The 17,543-nt window shown below is 34.5% G+C and overlaps 1 protein-coding gene across 1 annotated transcript; it reads right to left on the bottom strand.

Annotated features, from left to right (window-relative positions):
* Positions 1 to 177: 177 nt before the first annotated feature.
* Positions 178 to 12,353, bottom strand: LOC123686361 (homeobox protein ceh-19-like). The gene is made up of 4 exons (XM_045626428.1): positions 11,982 to 12,353; positions 4,182 to 4,336; positions 3,987 to 4,123; positions 178 to 661 (listed from the first exon to the last, which is right to left on the bottom strand). Exons 1-4 carry the CDS (start codon positions 12,295 to 12,297, stop codon positions 418 to 420), a joined length of 852 nt encoding a protein of 283 aa, XP_045482384.1. The 5' UTR covers positions 12,298 to 12,353; the 3' UTR covers positions 178 to 417.
* Between the last annotated feature and the right edge of the window lie 5,190 nt (positions 12,354 to 17,543).

The following is a 17,543-nucleotide window of genomic DNA, read 5'->3' as shown; positions in this document are numbered from 1 at the left end:
GAAACGAAAATTCATATTGACTTCAATTATATTAAGTTTGAATTATTCAAAGGTTTTTAGCTTTTTGCATATATTTTTCGAATTAATTTATATTGTTCTTCAGAGTCTAATCTAGGAGGGTGTAAATAACTAGGACAATACTTTTCATACATCTCTAAGAAATAGATTTATTTTAAGATTAACAAAGCTGAAACTTAGTTCTAAATAATAATTATTAAAACTTAACTTAAAAGCTTAATTAAATAGTACATAACAAACAGGTAGTTTTCTCCAGTGCATATTCTTAAGGTTGAAGTTCTTTGTCCAGGTAAAATCTAACTGAGATCACAGTTTTGAAAACGCAACATGGTATAATATAAATATTCACACCCATCAACATTTTTCTTCCTTTTCTAGTCCTCGAATTTTAAAAAATCTCTAAGACCCTTCGAAATGTTTACCGAAATTTTGAAGTTGGTGAATAGGAGATGCATTCATGGGATTTTCTGTAGGAAGGTCATGGTACTGGATGTAACTTGCGGGATTGTAATCGTTTCGATGAACTGGAATAGATTGGTTCATAACTTCTTGGCCGGGTATGAAAGGTCCTCCTGCAGAGGGCATGTTAGGTGCCATTGGGGGTACACTGGATAGTCCAGGTCTACCAGGGTAGTTGAAGAACCTACAAAAAACTACTTAGATTAAGTTCATTCGAACTTGTTGTTCACATTCTTCAGAAAATGTTTATTCGATCAAATTTTTCAAATTGCTAGGAGATGAACTAGTTTGGAAAGTATTTTATAGGTGAACTGATGGAACTAGTTTGTTTTCGATTTCTAGCTGAGATTTCTGGTTTCTTAACATGAGAGAACTAGTTTTTTCCAACTTCTGTCCTAGTTCACTTGTTCAGTTAGATAAGAGAAGTTTTCGATATACAGGGTGTTTCATCATAAACTGGACAAACATATATATTCGTGTAGAGGACATTGGGAGAATCATTTTTGCCTCATACAATATATCCCGTTTTCGACGCATAAGCGAGATACAGGGTGTTAAACGTCAATTTTGAGCAAGATTCTAATGGGTGTGGTCAGTTTTGTATAACACTTAAAGAAACGGTTTTTGGTCAAATCTCAGTATTTTTGGGTCCTCTATTCAGAGAAGTTGATTAAATCCGAAAAAAGAATTACAAAATGGCGGAAAACCTGCAACGTTCCTAATTTTTTTTTCCGGTGGTCAAATTGAATTTTAGTTTCTGAATGAACACAATTTTCTAAGGATTTCTGTGCAAAAATTTTTTCAAAAATCGAACACAAATTTTTTTTTACATGTCTACAGCGATAAAAAAATTTCACCCGAAATGGATGAAATTTTTCACAATTGTACTCCTTTAATTATCAATCACGAATATGAAAACAGAATTGTAAAATATCAAACGGTTTCGTTACTACAGCCATTCAAATGTTTCGTTCAAACCTCCAAAAAAAAATTAGAATGGCTTCTTAGAGTCAAAATTATTAAATTATTGCTATTTCCAAAAATTCCGGATGCTAAAATGTATTTAAACAAAAAAAATTCGGTGAAACTTAGTTGGGAGTCGAACCCTCGATTCCAACGTAAATATTAATGAAGAAATTAAGACAGTTCTAAGGATATTAATATTCGTTGCTAAGCAACGGAAGTTCGTAGCTCATAGAATTCTACTGGTTATTTGAATTCATCTTCGAAAACGATTTATAAATTGATTTTTCCACTAATCTGTTTTTTTTTTGTGTTTATAAAATGTAGAATTATTAGTAAAAAATTCAGGTTTATTCCTTGAATAATTCGTTTAATAATAAGCATGAACCATGACATTTTTTCCAAAAGAGAATATTTCATTTTCGTTTCCAAACAAATTCGTGTCACGATACTTGCGAAATTATATTCAGTGAAATTCAAATAACCAGTAGAATTCTATGAGCTACGAACTTCCGTTGCTTAGCAACGAATATTAATATCCTAAATACTGTCTTAATTACTTCATTAATACTTACGTTGGTATCGAGGGTTCGACTCCCAACTAAGTTTCACCGAATTTTTTTTGTTTAAATACATTTTAGCATCCGGAATTTTTGGAAATAGCAATAATTTAATAATAATTTTGACTCTAAGAAGCCATTCTAATTTTTTTTTGGAGGTTTGAACGAAACATTTGAATGGCTGTAGTAACGAAACCGTTTGATATTTTACAATTCTGTTTTCATATTCGTGATTGATAATTGAAGGAGTACAATTATACAAAATTTCATCCATTTCGGGTGAAATTTTTTTATCGCTGTAGACATGTAAAAAAAAAATTATGTTCGATTTTTGAAAAATTTTTTGCACAGAAATCCTTAGAAAATTGTGTTCATTCAGAAACTAAAATTCAATTTGACCACCGGAAAAAAAAGTAGGAACGTTGCAGGTTTTCCGCCATTTTGTAATTCTTTTTTCGGATTTAATCAACTTCTCTGAATAGAGGACCCAAAAATACTGAGATTTGACCAAAAACCGTTTCTTTAAGTGTTATACAAAACTGACCACACCCATTAGAATCTTGCTCAAAATTGACGTTTAACACCCTGTATCTCGCTTATGCGTCGAAAACGGGATATATTGTATAAGGCAAAAATGATTCTCCCGATGTCCTCTACACGAATATATATGTTTGTCCAGTTTATGATGAAACACCCTGTATATCTCAGATTTTGTCTGGAGAGAGAACTATAGGATGTTTTTTTTCGAGGTATATAACTTTAAGTTCGCATTACTGTTCAATATGGCGACCGATTTAACAGCTGTCAAGTGATTTATTCTCAGTTTGGTTTGGCAATTCATCATGAATAGACTGACGCCTGAACAACGCTTGCAAATAGTGCAATTTTATTACGAAAATAATGGTTCTGTACGGAATACGTATCGCGTACTACGTCCATTAGCGATGAAGCGCACTTCTGGTTGAATGGCTACACCAACAAACAAAACTGCCGTATTTGGAGTGAAGCTAATCCTCAAGTGTATGTCGAAACACCGTTACATCCAGAAAAACTGACTGTTTGGTGCGCTTTATGGGCTGGTGGAATCATTGGTCCGTATTTCTTCAAAAACGACGATGGCCAGAACGTTACAGTCAATGGTGATCGGTATAGAGCCATGATTACTAACTTTTTCATTCCTGAATTGAACAACCATGATGTCCAGGAGTTGTGGTTCCAACAAGACGGTGCAACATGTCACACAGCTCGTGCCACAATCGATTTATTGAAAGACACGTTTGGTGACCGCCTAATTTCACGTTTTGGACCTGTGAATTGGCCTCCAAGATCTTGTGATTTAACACCGCTAGACTACTTTCTGTGGATCTATGTAAAGTCATTGGTCTATGCGGATAAGCCACAAACCCTTGACCATTTGGAAGACAACATTCGCCGTGTTATTGCCGATATATGACCACAAATGTTGGAAAAAGTCATCGAAAATTGGATGTCCAGATTGGACTACATCCGAGCCAGCCGTGGCGGTCATATGCCAGAAATCATATTCAAAATGTAATGCCACAAGATTATCTTGCGGATAAATAAAATTTATGTCAATCGAATAATCCATCGTTGTTTTATTTCAATTTAAAGTTCCATAGCTAAAAAAACACCCTTTAGTTCTTCTCCAGCCTCTCTTCTAGTTGATTAGTTCTGTTATATGAGGAAACTAGTTCTTCATTGGTTTTGTTGGGTGAGAGGACTAGTTCTTCTCCAGCCTCTATTTTAGTTGATTCGGATTCGGTTAGATAGATGTGGAAACTAGTTCTTCAATCTATTTACTAGTTCACTGTTGCGTGACAGAACTAGTTCTTTTCTAGTCTCTATTCTAGTTGATTAGTTCTGTTGAATGAAGAAACTGTTCAGTCCCTATCGCAAATGTTCTCGCAGTTCACGAAACCAGTTCCTTTAGGAACCATCGGGATATAGCGAGAAATATCAACTTACCAAAGCCTGTCGCCTATGAAAATAGGCCTGGGCGTCAAGATACCCATGGAGGAATAGTATTGCTGCGCTAACACCTCGATGTCATTGGTGTATTTCCTCTTCCACTTCGTTCTCCTGTTTTGAAACCATATTTTGATCTGAAAAAATATTTCTGATATATTTTCGACTCCCATGATTCTCGTGAGAAGTACGAACCTGTGTTTCCGTCAGTTTCAAAGTTTTGGACAACTGACAACGTTTAGCCACCGACAGGTATTTGTTTTTTTCGAATTCCGCTTCCAGAGCTTTTATCTGTGCTCCTGTGAAGGCGGTCCTGGGTCTCTTCTTCTTGTCGTCGTCGAAATTGCTATCTGAAAAAGATTAAATCAAAGTTAGCTTCGAAAATACTCTTGTTAGTCACATTTCAATGATTTTTTAAATGGTGGATGCGCTTTCGTCGAAATTAAAAATTTTCAAAAGCGCATCCACCATTTGGCATTCTCAAGAAGATAAGCCGAATGGAATTTGCCATCAAAGATCGTAGCGCACATCTCAATTTAGCTTTTTTTCTCCCGTTGGATGAACGAACAATCCAGACGCGGTCTGAGATGCGAGACGTTCAAACAAAACAGTTGTTTTCAATTTGCCGTGAAGAGATTTATGTGTTGCGAGAAGCGAAGACGCCTCAGTAAAACGGACGCTAATTTGCGCCACATGAGACGAAATTAGATTTTAAACGTTTAACGATCTGGCAGGCGCTGAAAAATTACAGACATTAAAAAGAGCCTGCGTCCACTTATCGCTTGATTAATGAACTGGCAGAAGGGAAGTGTGAGTGTTATTGGAAGGATTGCGGCTTTTTGAGGAAATATAGTGTCATTTTCGACCTCTTCTCAAAAATTGGAGGTTTTTATTTCAACTGGAAATTTTTTGCAAAGTTATGAAAATAAATTGTGATGATTGTAACAGTTTGATGAATTTTTTTAATCATCGCAACCGATAAGAAAATAAATAAGTACCAAAAGTTATAATGAATTTATTCTTCACATTAAATATCTTGTGGATAGAAGGTGCTATGAGAAAAAAAATCGAAAACAATCCAATATCAATCAATACCCTGTACCTCGAAAACAAAGCATTTGCGGGCCCATGTTTATAAGACATTTTTCTCAAAATGATTCGAGAAATGTCTCATTTCCATTTCTACCCTTCATTCAGAAACACCTTGTATACACATCGATCATTAATAGGGATTGAATAACTGTTAATCAAGTAATAAGAACAATTAATACAAATGAACATTAATGTACGAGTGGAGCTAATCATCTCAATAATTAATCGTTATCATTAATTAACAATTTGATTAAACAAGTCTTGATTAATTAATTAATGAGAACGATTAATACAATAGAACATTAATTTACGATTTGAGTTAAACATCTCGATCATTAATCGTTATATTAATCTATATTGATTGAATAATTGTTAATCAAGACATGAGTACGATTATTCCACTTAAAAATTAATGTACGAACGGAGCTAAACATCTCGATCATCACTCGTTATCATTAATCAACAATTTTATTAAATAAGAATTAATATATTAATTAATGAGAAACATTAATACAGTTGAACATCAATATATACGAACAGAACTAAACATCTCGATAATTTATCATTAACATTAATTAACTATTTAATTAAAGAACTGGTAATTGAGTGAAAAGAACGATTAATTAACTCGAGGCAGAATGAAGCTAAACATCTTGATCATTAATCGTTATCATTAATCTATGTTGATTAAATAATTGTTAATCAAGTAATGAGTACGATGATTCCAATTGAAAACTAATGCACGAGTGGAGCTAATCATCTCCATCATCACTCGTTATCATTTATCAACAATTTTATTAAATAAGAATTGATATATTGATTAATGAGAAAAATTAATGAACTTGAACATTAATGTACGATTGGAGCTGAACATCTCGATCATTAATCGTTATCTTTAATTAACTATTTGATCAAATAATAACTGGTAATCAAGTGAAGAGAAATTTTAATTAACTCGAAGTAGAACTGAGCTGAACATCTTGATCATTATAATTGTTATCATTAATTAACTATGTTTATTAAATAAGTGTTAATCTACTTGATTAACAGCCCGTTAATGTTCGAGAGTATGAATCGTTCTCTCATTACTAGAGAACGATTCATACTCTCGAACATTAACGGGCTGAGGGAAATATATCTATCATTAATGAACTACTTAATTAAGTAAGATTGTTATTAATAAAAACGTTTGAAAATCTTGAATTTAAACGTGCAAGTACAGCGAAACATCTACTCTCGTTTTCATTAGTAATAGTAGATTGATAGTTATTTAATCAATTATTTTTCCCGACGTTTCGTCCTTAATTCTGGTAAGCATCTTCAGAGTGACTTCGGTTGAATATGATGAAAAATATTCACGAAAATCCACTTTTTTTAGTTACCTAAACCGACACGTCCTCCAGCTACTGTTACCTAACCCCCAAATCTCCCAATTTCTCATCCCAATCAACCAACGTCACCTGGATCGTCTTTCAAAGCCTCCCGAGCCAATAACGTTCAAATTTAAACGTCAGAAATCGCAATAATTCAACAGTCGGTTTCGGAACTATGAAATTTCAGTCAACGCCGCCACCGCCTAGATCATCTTTAAGCTGCTAGTCTCAGATGAAGCGTATCGCGTTACTAGAGGATGGATGGCGGCTAAAAGATAGGAAAATTATTTTTGGCCCCGACGCTCCTCACCTCTGCTCGGGTAGATATGATAATTAATCTCTGTTTGGACAGAAGTGTCGTGTACCACCAATTAGTCGACAGGAAATCTTTCTCAAACGGAGATCGGGTGCGATAAACCCGAGGTAATTACGGAGCTGGCGTAAGTCTTCTTGTATCTTGTATCTGTGTTATTTATTATTTTTTTTTTTTTTGGATTTTTGTTTTTTTTTTTTTTTGGTGACTTGTTGGAAGGATTGTATTCTATATGGTTTTCTTGGAAGATGTATTAGGTATCGAACCGTTTAAGATCTTCTGGAGAACTTCACTGGATGAGTAGAAAATAATCCAATATTTTCAAAAACTTTCCAAGGCAGTTCAAGAATTCATCAAATATTAAATGGTCAGTGAAAAAGAAAAAGGGGATTTATGTCTCATTCGCTTGTACCGGGTTTTTCACCAACCCTTTAATTTTGTTACTAAAAGTGGTACAAGAAAATATTAAATTGTTGTAAATCTCGTTTCAAAACAAAAAAATGTTTTTTATAAAAGTTTTATGAAATCGACTAGTGTTTTTAAAAATGATTTCACATCACGAAATTCACTTCTAGGAAACTAAATATGTACCGGGTTTTTCACCATAATTTGACCCCCCCTTCAACTTTGTTACTAAAAGAGGTACAAAAAAATGTTTTCTACAAAAGTTTCACGAAATCGACTAGTGGTTTTTAAAATGATTTCACAAAACGAAATATATACAGAGTGGGCAACATATTGATTGCAACTTTTTTTCAAATAGAACACCCTGTATATTTTTCTATATTTGACTAGCTCTTTTTCACCTGATTTCAAATATATAACATATGTTTGACCTATCTCTCTTATTCTGAGTTCTACAGAGTTTCAAATTTTAAGAACCACCTGGCAAGCTAAGTAATCAGTTTTCAAGTGGAAGGCTGCGATAATTCAAAATGCTCTTTTTTGAGTTATCTCGTTTGGACAATATATGACATACGTTTGTCATTGAATCTATTCATCGAATATGCATTGCACAGAAGAGGAAAAATTTGAGATATTTTCACTTTATGAGAATAAATAAGAAAGCTACAAGGCGAGAATATATGGAGTTGCATTCAAATCAACCAATTCCAATTTATAGTGAAAAACGCATGTCATATTGTTGCCAACGAGATAACTCAAAGAAGGGCATTTTGAATTATCGCAGCCTTCCACTTGAAAACTGATTACTTAGCTTGCCAGGTGGTTCTTAAAATTTGAAACTCTGTAGTACTCAGAATAAGAGAGATAGGCCAAACATATTTTATATATTTGAAATCAGGTGGAAAACTGATTACCGAGCATGAGGTGGTTCTTAAAATTTGAAACTCTGTGGTACTCAGAATAAGAGAGCAATTTTCAAATAAGTAAAGTTCAATTCGATCACACCATCAGCCCAAAAACCGCACCAAACAGTGACACGTTGAGGATGGAGAAGCTTTCAAACAATCATTTTTTCGGATTTTGGATTTTCCGATTTCCAAATGCTTATTACCGTAGATCCGAGTTGAAAATCATTTTATGCATTTCAAGGGCCCAATCAGCGGAGATCGGCTTGAGTTCTTTAAAAGCCATAAGACCTAAGTCTTTATGCAGAAAAAGGTTTCGATTCTTTACATCACCAACTCCATTCTCAAATTTTCCACCAGTTTCACTATTGCCGGCCAAGAAGAAGCTTCCCTAAAATGCTTCAGTTTTAAGAATTATGATTGCGAAATTTTCACAATTTTGGTAGGGAATTTTAACAATTCCAATGCGTTGTTGAAGCGTGTAAAGACTGTAAAGAGAGCCAAGAAAGAGGAAGGCGATATCTTCCAGACCAAGCAAGAGGGGTACAAAGCTATAGTGAGCAACGCAAAGAGGATCAGAAGGTTGTTGATAAACAGATTCATGAAGCAATTAGGAAACACTCCGATAAGAAAATACATACTTTTAGTTTATCTATCTGCCATGTTTGGTTTGAAATCTTCTCAATATATCCGCCTAGGCCCAAATTTCAATTTTAATCCAATTTAACTCTCCATTTTTAATAATGACAATTTTACAGGTGTATTGAGTAGGTACATATTTAAAACGCCATTTTTTTTGTAGATCTATCTATACTCCCTCTAAAACTCAAGACTTTCTCTTCCATCACCTCCCAAAACACGCCAAATTCTACCAGCTGTCTCCCGACGACCGTTGCCTTTTTGGCAACCTCGTCAAAGCCTACTTTTCAGCAAAAGCGCGAAAGGCCCGATTAAAGCGATGTAAATAGCCGCGGAAACGTCGAGGGGGCAGAGGGGGCCACTCTGCACTCGGCTCCGCTCGTACGGGCGGTAATTAGACGGCGTTTAGGGACACTTTGTCTTCTGGAAACGTTCCCTGTCAATTACCGGCTGATGTATGGTGCTGATGGGGACGTGGCTCCCTTTCGCTCCAGATTTATATACGCTCGAGCACGGTGCCAAGACGGTGGAATCTTCGAATTTGTCTACTCGGGCGTCTGGTATTTTTGAGCGGAGATAAGAGAGGATGATGGAGGTGCTGGTGGTAAGATGGATTGGATGATGGTTGAAGGGGTTTTCATCTTATCCAGTTTTGGAGGGGTGAAAGATCGTGTTTTAGTTTGATGGGTGTTGCTACCTTTTCATGTTATTAAGTCTTTATAACATGAAAAGGTGGCAAGACATTTTTTGTGAAAAGACTGAGATTATTTCACGATTACTGTACGGAACTCTTAATTATTCCGGAATTTGATCAGTTAATTCTCTACAAAACCAATTAGTTTCAGCTTCATTTTGTAGTATTCATCAGAGCTAGTATTTGCTGTTGATTTTCTCATCAACAAATTTGTGTCTTGACCCTAATGATGAAGACTTTAAAATAAAGTTGAAAGTAGTTTTCTAGATTTTTTTTTTTTAATAGTGGATTTTCTAAAGATGAATCTGACCTAGAAACTTCTTAAAAGTTGCTCAATTTCAATACAAAGATCCAATAGTCATTTAATATTATCGAAAAATGTATATGTATGCAGGCTTGCCCAGTTTTAAAGGCGTAAAATTCAGGAAACCATAGAAAATCGAAAAATCATATGAATTTTCTCAAGGAACTGACGAGTGTTCATTTAAATTCGTGGTCAAGACTGCTGTGGAGAAATTAGAATTGATTTTCTGTGATTACAAGTAGCGCTTAGCTTGTACCGTATGTAGTTCCCAGATTCGAAGTATGTAAACAAATGTTAGTGATATGGTACAATCACTACAATCTAAGCGCTACTTGTAATCACAGAAAATCCACACTAATTTTTCCATAGCACTCTTGACCACGAATTTCAATGACGCTCGTTTATATTCGGGAAATACTTCGCTTAGGCGTTCAAGTTTGATTAGCAAAAATTGAATAACACTCAGTAATTGTTTTCCTTAGGAATAACCTGCAGGGAAAAACCAACTAGGCATCAGATCTAAATCCTCTGAACTTATACATCTAGGGAAATATAAAAGATAAAGTGTACGCTACTTCAATAGCAGGAAGAGATAATTTTTAGAATACGAGAACCTGCGGCAAAATATGAACGAAAGCTGAATTTTTTTAAGTTCACATTCTATTTTTTGTAGTTAATGGTTCATATTTTATGTTTCCAATCATTATTCAGTTAATCTACTAATCGTCGTGTTGTAGACAAACTTGAAACTAAATTTTCTTTACATGATACAAGGGTATCAAAACCAAGTACTTGGTACCACTTTCAAATTTGTCTGCAATAAGAAAAATAGTGAATCGATTAACTGAACAACAACTGGACAACTTGTCCATGAACAATTTCTAAACATGTATCTTTCAATGGCTTATAACTTATTGAACAAAAACGATAAAAGAAATGTCAACAAATAATACACAATGTTGCCATTATAACCATTTTAATTCATAAAAGTTTATTGAGTCTACTTGATGAAGGTAATTGAATATAAATATCAAAAAATTGAAAACTTTATGTCTATTCCCACCACAATATTATATCTTTATGATATATTTGGTTTATTTTTGTCTTGGAATTCGATTTCAATTCTAAAAAAGACAAAATTAATAGCCAACCAAAAGAAATTTCAAAATACCTAAAACTATACAAATTGAGTAAACGATTAACAAATTGAATAACCAAATTAATATAAAAACAGACATAGCATTTAGCGCGTCATTGCAACGCCAAGCAAATTCGAAGAAGCATATATATGGAAAAATTTCGTTCGCAACCCATCTGCCACATTTTCATCGTAGCATTTGACCATTCTGAAAAACTCTTCGGTCGAAAAAGTTTGAACTTTGAAACTTGATTTTCTTTATTCTGCTAAGAGTTTGCAGCTTTTTGCACTTTGAATTTCTAGCCAGACGAGCTGATGTGATAATTAAGCCTTGAAAATCCATGAAAAAACTTTTCTTTAATCCTCTACAAAGTTCACTCTGAAATTTTTATAACCGCTGTTTTTCATCTTTATATTAAATGTTTAGCTATGAAGGTTGATACTTCCTGATGTTCTAATGTTTTTTTTCTTTCCATTAAATGTTGTTTGTATTAAGAACTGTTTCAGCAGATTGATACTTTTGATATTTTTTTATGATCTTTTTTAATGTTTTATTTTTTAATTATACTTTATAATTTTTTTTTTTGTGATGATACTTTTAATGTTTCATTGTTGAGCGCTGCACCGCTCATATCTCTCCATTTTATAATTGTATTTTCTCTAATATTTTCATCCCCACTGTGGATATCATTACACATAGGCTCTGCCTTTATTGGATTTCTCTAGGTTTATTCACTAGATATTTTATTTACTAGATCTTATATTTCTATAAGTTTTTTTTGAAGTTATTTGCCGATCTAATCAATAATTTTTGTTCAGTAGGAATTCCAAGAACTGGTTCCACACAGACGTTCTCTTCTCCGTGAGGTTGGCAATTTCATTCTGATTTTCTTTCCAGGAAATATGTCCTAATCTATCCCCTTCTTGGAGACTTATTTTGATAATGAACGACAAATACGTTTATGATGCGATCTACAATAAATTATTAGACAAATGTTAATTTTCTAAGCTACTATCTTGAGTTTGAGAAACGTCAAAATATTATTGTTGTAAATCCAACTTTGGTTTTGCTGGCGTGTTTTGTCGCTATGGAACTAGCATCGCTATGGAAAATGTGAAATACACTACATACCTTCATCGCGACTCCTGGAACACCGAAAAAAATCCCCAGAAGTGGACACCACACTATCGTCCATCCTCTCATAAGCATCGTTCTGTTTTTCACTCAAACAACCTCCATCACCAAAAAAATCACCACTACAATCCCTAACGTCCCTGAATTTATTCTTCATCTTCTCCTGATCATAACCACCTTCTACCTCCTTGCTATTTTCCACCAAATTCCGATCATTTTCACTTTTCTTCGAGAGCAGGGAGTCAATGGAAAAACTAGAAAACTTCGTGGTTTTCTCGTTAGTCTCAAAATTTTTCGAATTTCGGTCTGTCATCTTAAACCCGATCAAAGACAGTTTCGGACGAGACTTTTGGCAAACAGCGCCACTCAAATTAGTGACAATTATGTGTAGATGAATAGATGTGTTCATTTGGTAAGCGGGTGGGCGTGGCAAGATGCTACTGAGCCATTAAAACCGACCAATGGGGTTCGGTACAGGGTACTTATGGGCGTTACCGTGCTGAATCTCTAACGAGGTTGTTATTAATACACTGTGGCTGTTTCGTGGTCATGTGTACTTTTATATTTTTTTCTTTTCGACGAGTGATTCATTGTCAAATGGGAATTTTCGACTTTAAGGGTTATTAATTGGGTATTTGTAGGCGTTCATTTGGTTGTTGAACTCTGCTGTGGTTATTATTGTTGCATTTTGTGTTTTGGAGACAAAGATAGGACTTTTATATGACAAAGATGGGCAAAAAAATGTGTGTTTGAATTAAATGGTACTGAAACTGAACGGTTTTAAGGTTAAGAAAATTCGTATAGATACGTACATTTTCTGAGTCGTCTAAGGCTGATATACAAATGTATGTACCTACAGGGTGTCCCAAATTCGAAGCTCACTGATAGGGATTCACGGCTTGGCTTGATATTCAAGCTGCTTGGCTTGATATTCAAGCTACTTGGCTTGAGCTTGACTTGATTTCAAGTCGAACTCAAGTCAAGTAGTGGTCTTCCAATCTTAAGTCAAGTCAACTATTTATTTATCACGTACTTGAATCATATCAAGCTACTTGATTTTTTGTTGTTTAGTGTCACATTAGTGAGAAAATGATGAAATGAGAAGAAACCTTGCAAAAAACACTTTTATTTAGGTATTGAACTTATTGTATGAAAGAACCGAAAATATCAACCTTTTTGAAATGAAAACATAAATTAAATCACTATAAATCATATTAAAATAAAAAATAATGAAAAAATAATGTTTCTTAGTATTGAGAAACCTCCGGGCTTTATTTGATTTCATAATTTTCCATCAAGGATCTAAGACACATGAGGCATCTTATTAATTTGTCGCCTTACCTATTGCGGGTTTTTGAACTGTAAGAGCAGCTCTGGAAAAATGTCTTCCAACAGGAGCTGAAGATGAAGGCGTTGATAAAAAATCCTTGGCCATTTTGGCCAAGTTTGGCAAGATATTTCTGAAACTACCAAATTCTACCAATAGCATTCATAGAAATGTGAGAAAACTAATAAAGTCACACTGGCGAATGCTTCAGTCTCTCAGCGCTCGAGGAATCCCCTTATTTAGTCTAAGCGCGCACGAGATTGCAGAAATACGCGTGCATATCAAGCTAAGTAATATCAAGTAGCTCGATATCAAGTCAAGCAATAAATATCTAAAATCAAGTCAAGCTGAAGAATGTAATTTTTCACGAGCTTGATTTTCAAGTCAAATAGTTGGTTCAAATGTCAAAATGAATCCCTACTCACTGATTGCGTTTCGTGAATCAAAAAAGCAGATTATAGCAGATCGTTCTCGAGTTACTAGGCTTTTCTGGAAAATGACTCTCCAAACAATTTTTCTATACCTACCTATCCTGATTTTGAACCGTTTGGATAACTGACTTTATAGTTGAACTTGGCATGTACACAAAATTTCATTCAAAACTGATAGATATATTCTGGTATAACGAAATTTCCAACATAATTTCTTTTCAATTTCCCAATAAAACAATCCTCTCGAAACTTCGAATTGACAATCGTTCCACCATTTTCCAATTGTTTCCTAAATCCTTCAGTCTAGTATTTATTCAATTATATTGGGAAAACAGAAAGCGTTTCGGAACCATCGAACAGATTTTGCATATTAACCAACTTGATTTGAGACCAGATGAGGCAGATGATATTGAATTGAAAATAATTCCGATAATGTCAGTTGGGTTGTCTAGTTTTCTTAGAATGAGCATTTTTCTTGAAAAAAAAAACAGGTGTTTCAAGGAAAACAAGTCATTTCCTCATATGCTGATAAAAATTACGAGTAAAGAGCCATCGTTTGAGCGAATAATTAATCAATAATGTATGTGATGAACAATTTGAAGTCAGGTAATTTCTGCAAATTTTCATTCACAAAATTTTGTATGCTTAATATCTCGAAAACCGTCATCATTTTCGAAGTTTATTTCATGTAGAAAACGAAAAAGTGAAAAAATGATGCTCAAATAATAAGTTTTCTGTAGGTATATTTGATGAAGATCAAAAACTAACACTTCTTCAACAAATGTCATCAAGATTATTAAGTCTTAATGAATACCAAACATTTTCATCGAGGCTTGAACTGAAGAGACCTGCTAAATCCGTCCAATCGTTTCCGATTTCTGAACGGGATGTGCCTTATTACGTCTAATGAGTGGCGCCAAACAAGCTGGAATCTTAACACCCCAAAATTCCTCTGGAAGTGTTATATGTCTAGCCCCTAATCGCAAAACATGTGGGCAGAAAATATTAATCGTGCGTATCTCTTGTTACACAAAAGGGCGTTACAGGGGTTGTGTTTGGCCTGTTTTCCCATGACCTGCCGAAAAGTTGGAGTCTTCTTAGTCGGTTGTCATAGCTAGATCGTTTGTTGTATCCTAATAGATCATACAGACCGAAAAAAATTCATAAATTATTGTTTCCAAAAGAAAAAAGCATAACTGTAGCTCAGAGAGAAAAATCCTTCACAAAAATCAGAGTACGCCACTGGATTGCCACAAAAGATATCTGTATAATGTTTTTTCTCAAAAAAAAGGGGTTTTCATTTTATTAAAGAATGGTAATCATCAACTTGATTCCATTGAGATAATGCACTTCTTCATCAATATAATGAAATTTCATTCTTTAACGTATTCATTGATATCATGAATCCCTGTTATTTCTTTGGTTTAATGGAAATTCCTTGATACAATGAAAAAATCATCAATATGATGAACGACTTTTCATTGTATTAATGTTACTGTTTATCGTTTGAAAAAATGATGGCAGAATTCATCAATACAATGAATGCACTTTTGGTTCAATGAAAGAAAGAAGATTTTTTCGAGAGTTTATAATTGAAATTGTTTAGAACAATTTTGGGATAGAGATATTTTCCATATCTTTATATATTATCTAAGATGATGATTAAAATATTCTATAAAATTAAAATATGATTTATTCGAAATAAAAACTATTTTTTTGATTGTGTGAAAATTAAAGGAATGGAAATATGTACCTCTTGGAACAAATTCGAAACTAAAATTTTAACCATAAGTTTTAAGATTCAAGAAATGACAGTAAACGAAAAATCCCATTAGCACACGAAAAGTTTTCGCATTGATAGTCATAGAGCTTAATCATTTGTGACCATTTCTTGCATAGTTATCTATACCCTAAATTGAGCAAGCAGCAAAAAATAGTGGAGTAAATCCTTTTAATTGGAAAAGTTCAATATTTCCAATTAAATAGCTCGCTTGACCGAATTGAAATAGTCTCAGAGATGTTACTTAATTATTTCTGCATCTGTGGTATTCATGGATTTCGTAGAGATATTTCAGCGATGTTAATTTCAGTAGTCTATTTCCTGGAGGCTGAAACATTTGTCACATGATCATTAATTTTCCTGGACTTCTGGGTACATTCACAGGTGTTTCATACGTTGTCAGTTTTAAGTATCTTCGAAACTTGTCATCAGATGGTGAAAAGAACCATGTAGTTTGACGTTGAAACAACGAATTGTACATAACATACTACTCCATGAAAAATGTACCAGGAATTTCTATTAGAGCATGTTCATTTGGGTGTTTTTTCAACCATTAAGTATCGGGTGTTTTTTTTTCGAGGTATATAACTTTGAGTTAGCATTGTTGTTCAAGATGGCGACCGATTTAACAGCTGTCAAGTGATTTATTCTCAGTTTGGTTTGGCAATTCATTATGAATAGACTCACGCCTGAACAACGCTTGCAAATAGTGCAATTTCATTCCGAAAATAATGGTTCTGTGCGGAATACGTATAGCGCACTACGTCCATTTTATTTTGTTTAGCGATGAAACATACTTCTGGTTGAATGGCTACGTCAACAAACAAAACTGCCGCATTTGGAGTGAAGCTAATCCTCAAGTGTATGTCGAAACACCGTTACATCCAGAAAAACTGACTGTTTGGTGCGCTTTATGGGCTGGTGGAATCATTGGTCCGTACTTCTTCAAAAACGATGATGGCCAGAACGTTACAGTCAATGGTGATCGGTATAGAGCCATGATCACTAACTTTTTCATTCCTGAATTGAACAACCATGATGTCCAGGAGCTGTGGTTCCAACAAGACGGCGCAACATGTCACACAGCTCGTGCCACAATCGATTTATTGAAAGACACGTTTGGTGACCGCCTAATTTCACGTTTTGGACCTGTGAATTGGCCTCCAAGATTCAACACCGCTAGACTACTTTCTGTGTGGCTATGTAAAGTCAGTCTATGCGGATAAGCCACAAACCCTTGATCATTTGGATGACAACATTCGCCGTGTTATTGCCGATATACGGCCACAAATGTTGGAAAAAGTCATCGAAAATTGGACGTCCATTTGGACTACATCCGAGCCAGCCGTGGCGGTCATATGCCAGAAATCATATTTAAAATGTAATGCCTCAAGATTATCTTGTGGATAAATAAAATTGATGTCAATCGAATAATTCATCGTTGTTTTACAGTAAAATCAATTCTGAAAGTTCTCAGAATTTATCCATCGTTCCAATCAACAAAGTGTTGTACCTGTAATTCAAGAACCATTTGGGGTAAATAGTGTTTAAACTGAGAGAAGGTCATTTATTCATATTCTTGAATAAATTGATTATTCTCTCAGAAGATTCTTCGATTCTTTAACACTGTCATATAGCCTATTTCATTCACTAAAATTGTCAGGGTAGATTTCAAGTGTTGACAGTCAACTAAACGAGCTTGAAAAATGTCTTTTCTTTCGCCCTACAGCATCGTCGAAACAAAACCACTTCCACATTGTCGAAAACTTCTGGTCCCAATCAATTATGCCTCCTCAAAAAACACATAAACCAACCGATAATATCCTCATCCTTCCTCCCATCTCAGATGATCCCAACTCATTAGGAGTTATAAATGATTCCGTAACTCCGATGGACCCAGCCTCCTTCGCTAAACGGGATAGAGATGAACCATATGTTCCCGGTAATATAATAAGCAATTAAAAAACACATCTATTCCCGTTACAAGCAACATCCAGGGACATTCCGCCAAATTTATCGCC

This window comes from Harmonia axyridis, chromosome 1, assembly GCF_914767665.1.
Source record: "Harmonia axyridis chromosome 1, icHarAxyr1.1, whole genome shotgun sequence".
NCBI classification, from domain to species: Eukaryota; Metazoa; Arthropoda; class Insecta; order Coleoptera; family Coccinellidae; genus Harmonia; species Harmonia axyridis.
The sequence above is the reverse complement of the archived record's forward strand: the minus strand, read 5'-3'. Positions and strand labels throughout refer to the sequence as shown.

Bases quoted from the DNA above. Each gene is read 5' to 3' on its own strand.
- LOC123686361 (XM_045626428.1), bottom strand. From the start codon at position 12,297: ATGACAGACCGAAATTCGAAAAATTTTGAGACTAACGAGAAAACCACG. The intron at 4,124-4,181 runs GTTCGTACTTCT...ATATTTTTTCAG, and splicing joins TGAAACTGACGGAAACACAG to ATCAAAATATGGTTTCAAAA. The intron at 662-3,986 runs GTAAGTTGATAT...AGTTTTTTGTAG, and splicing joins TTCATAGGCGACAGGCTTTG to GTTCTTCAACTACCCTGGTA.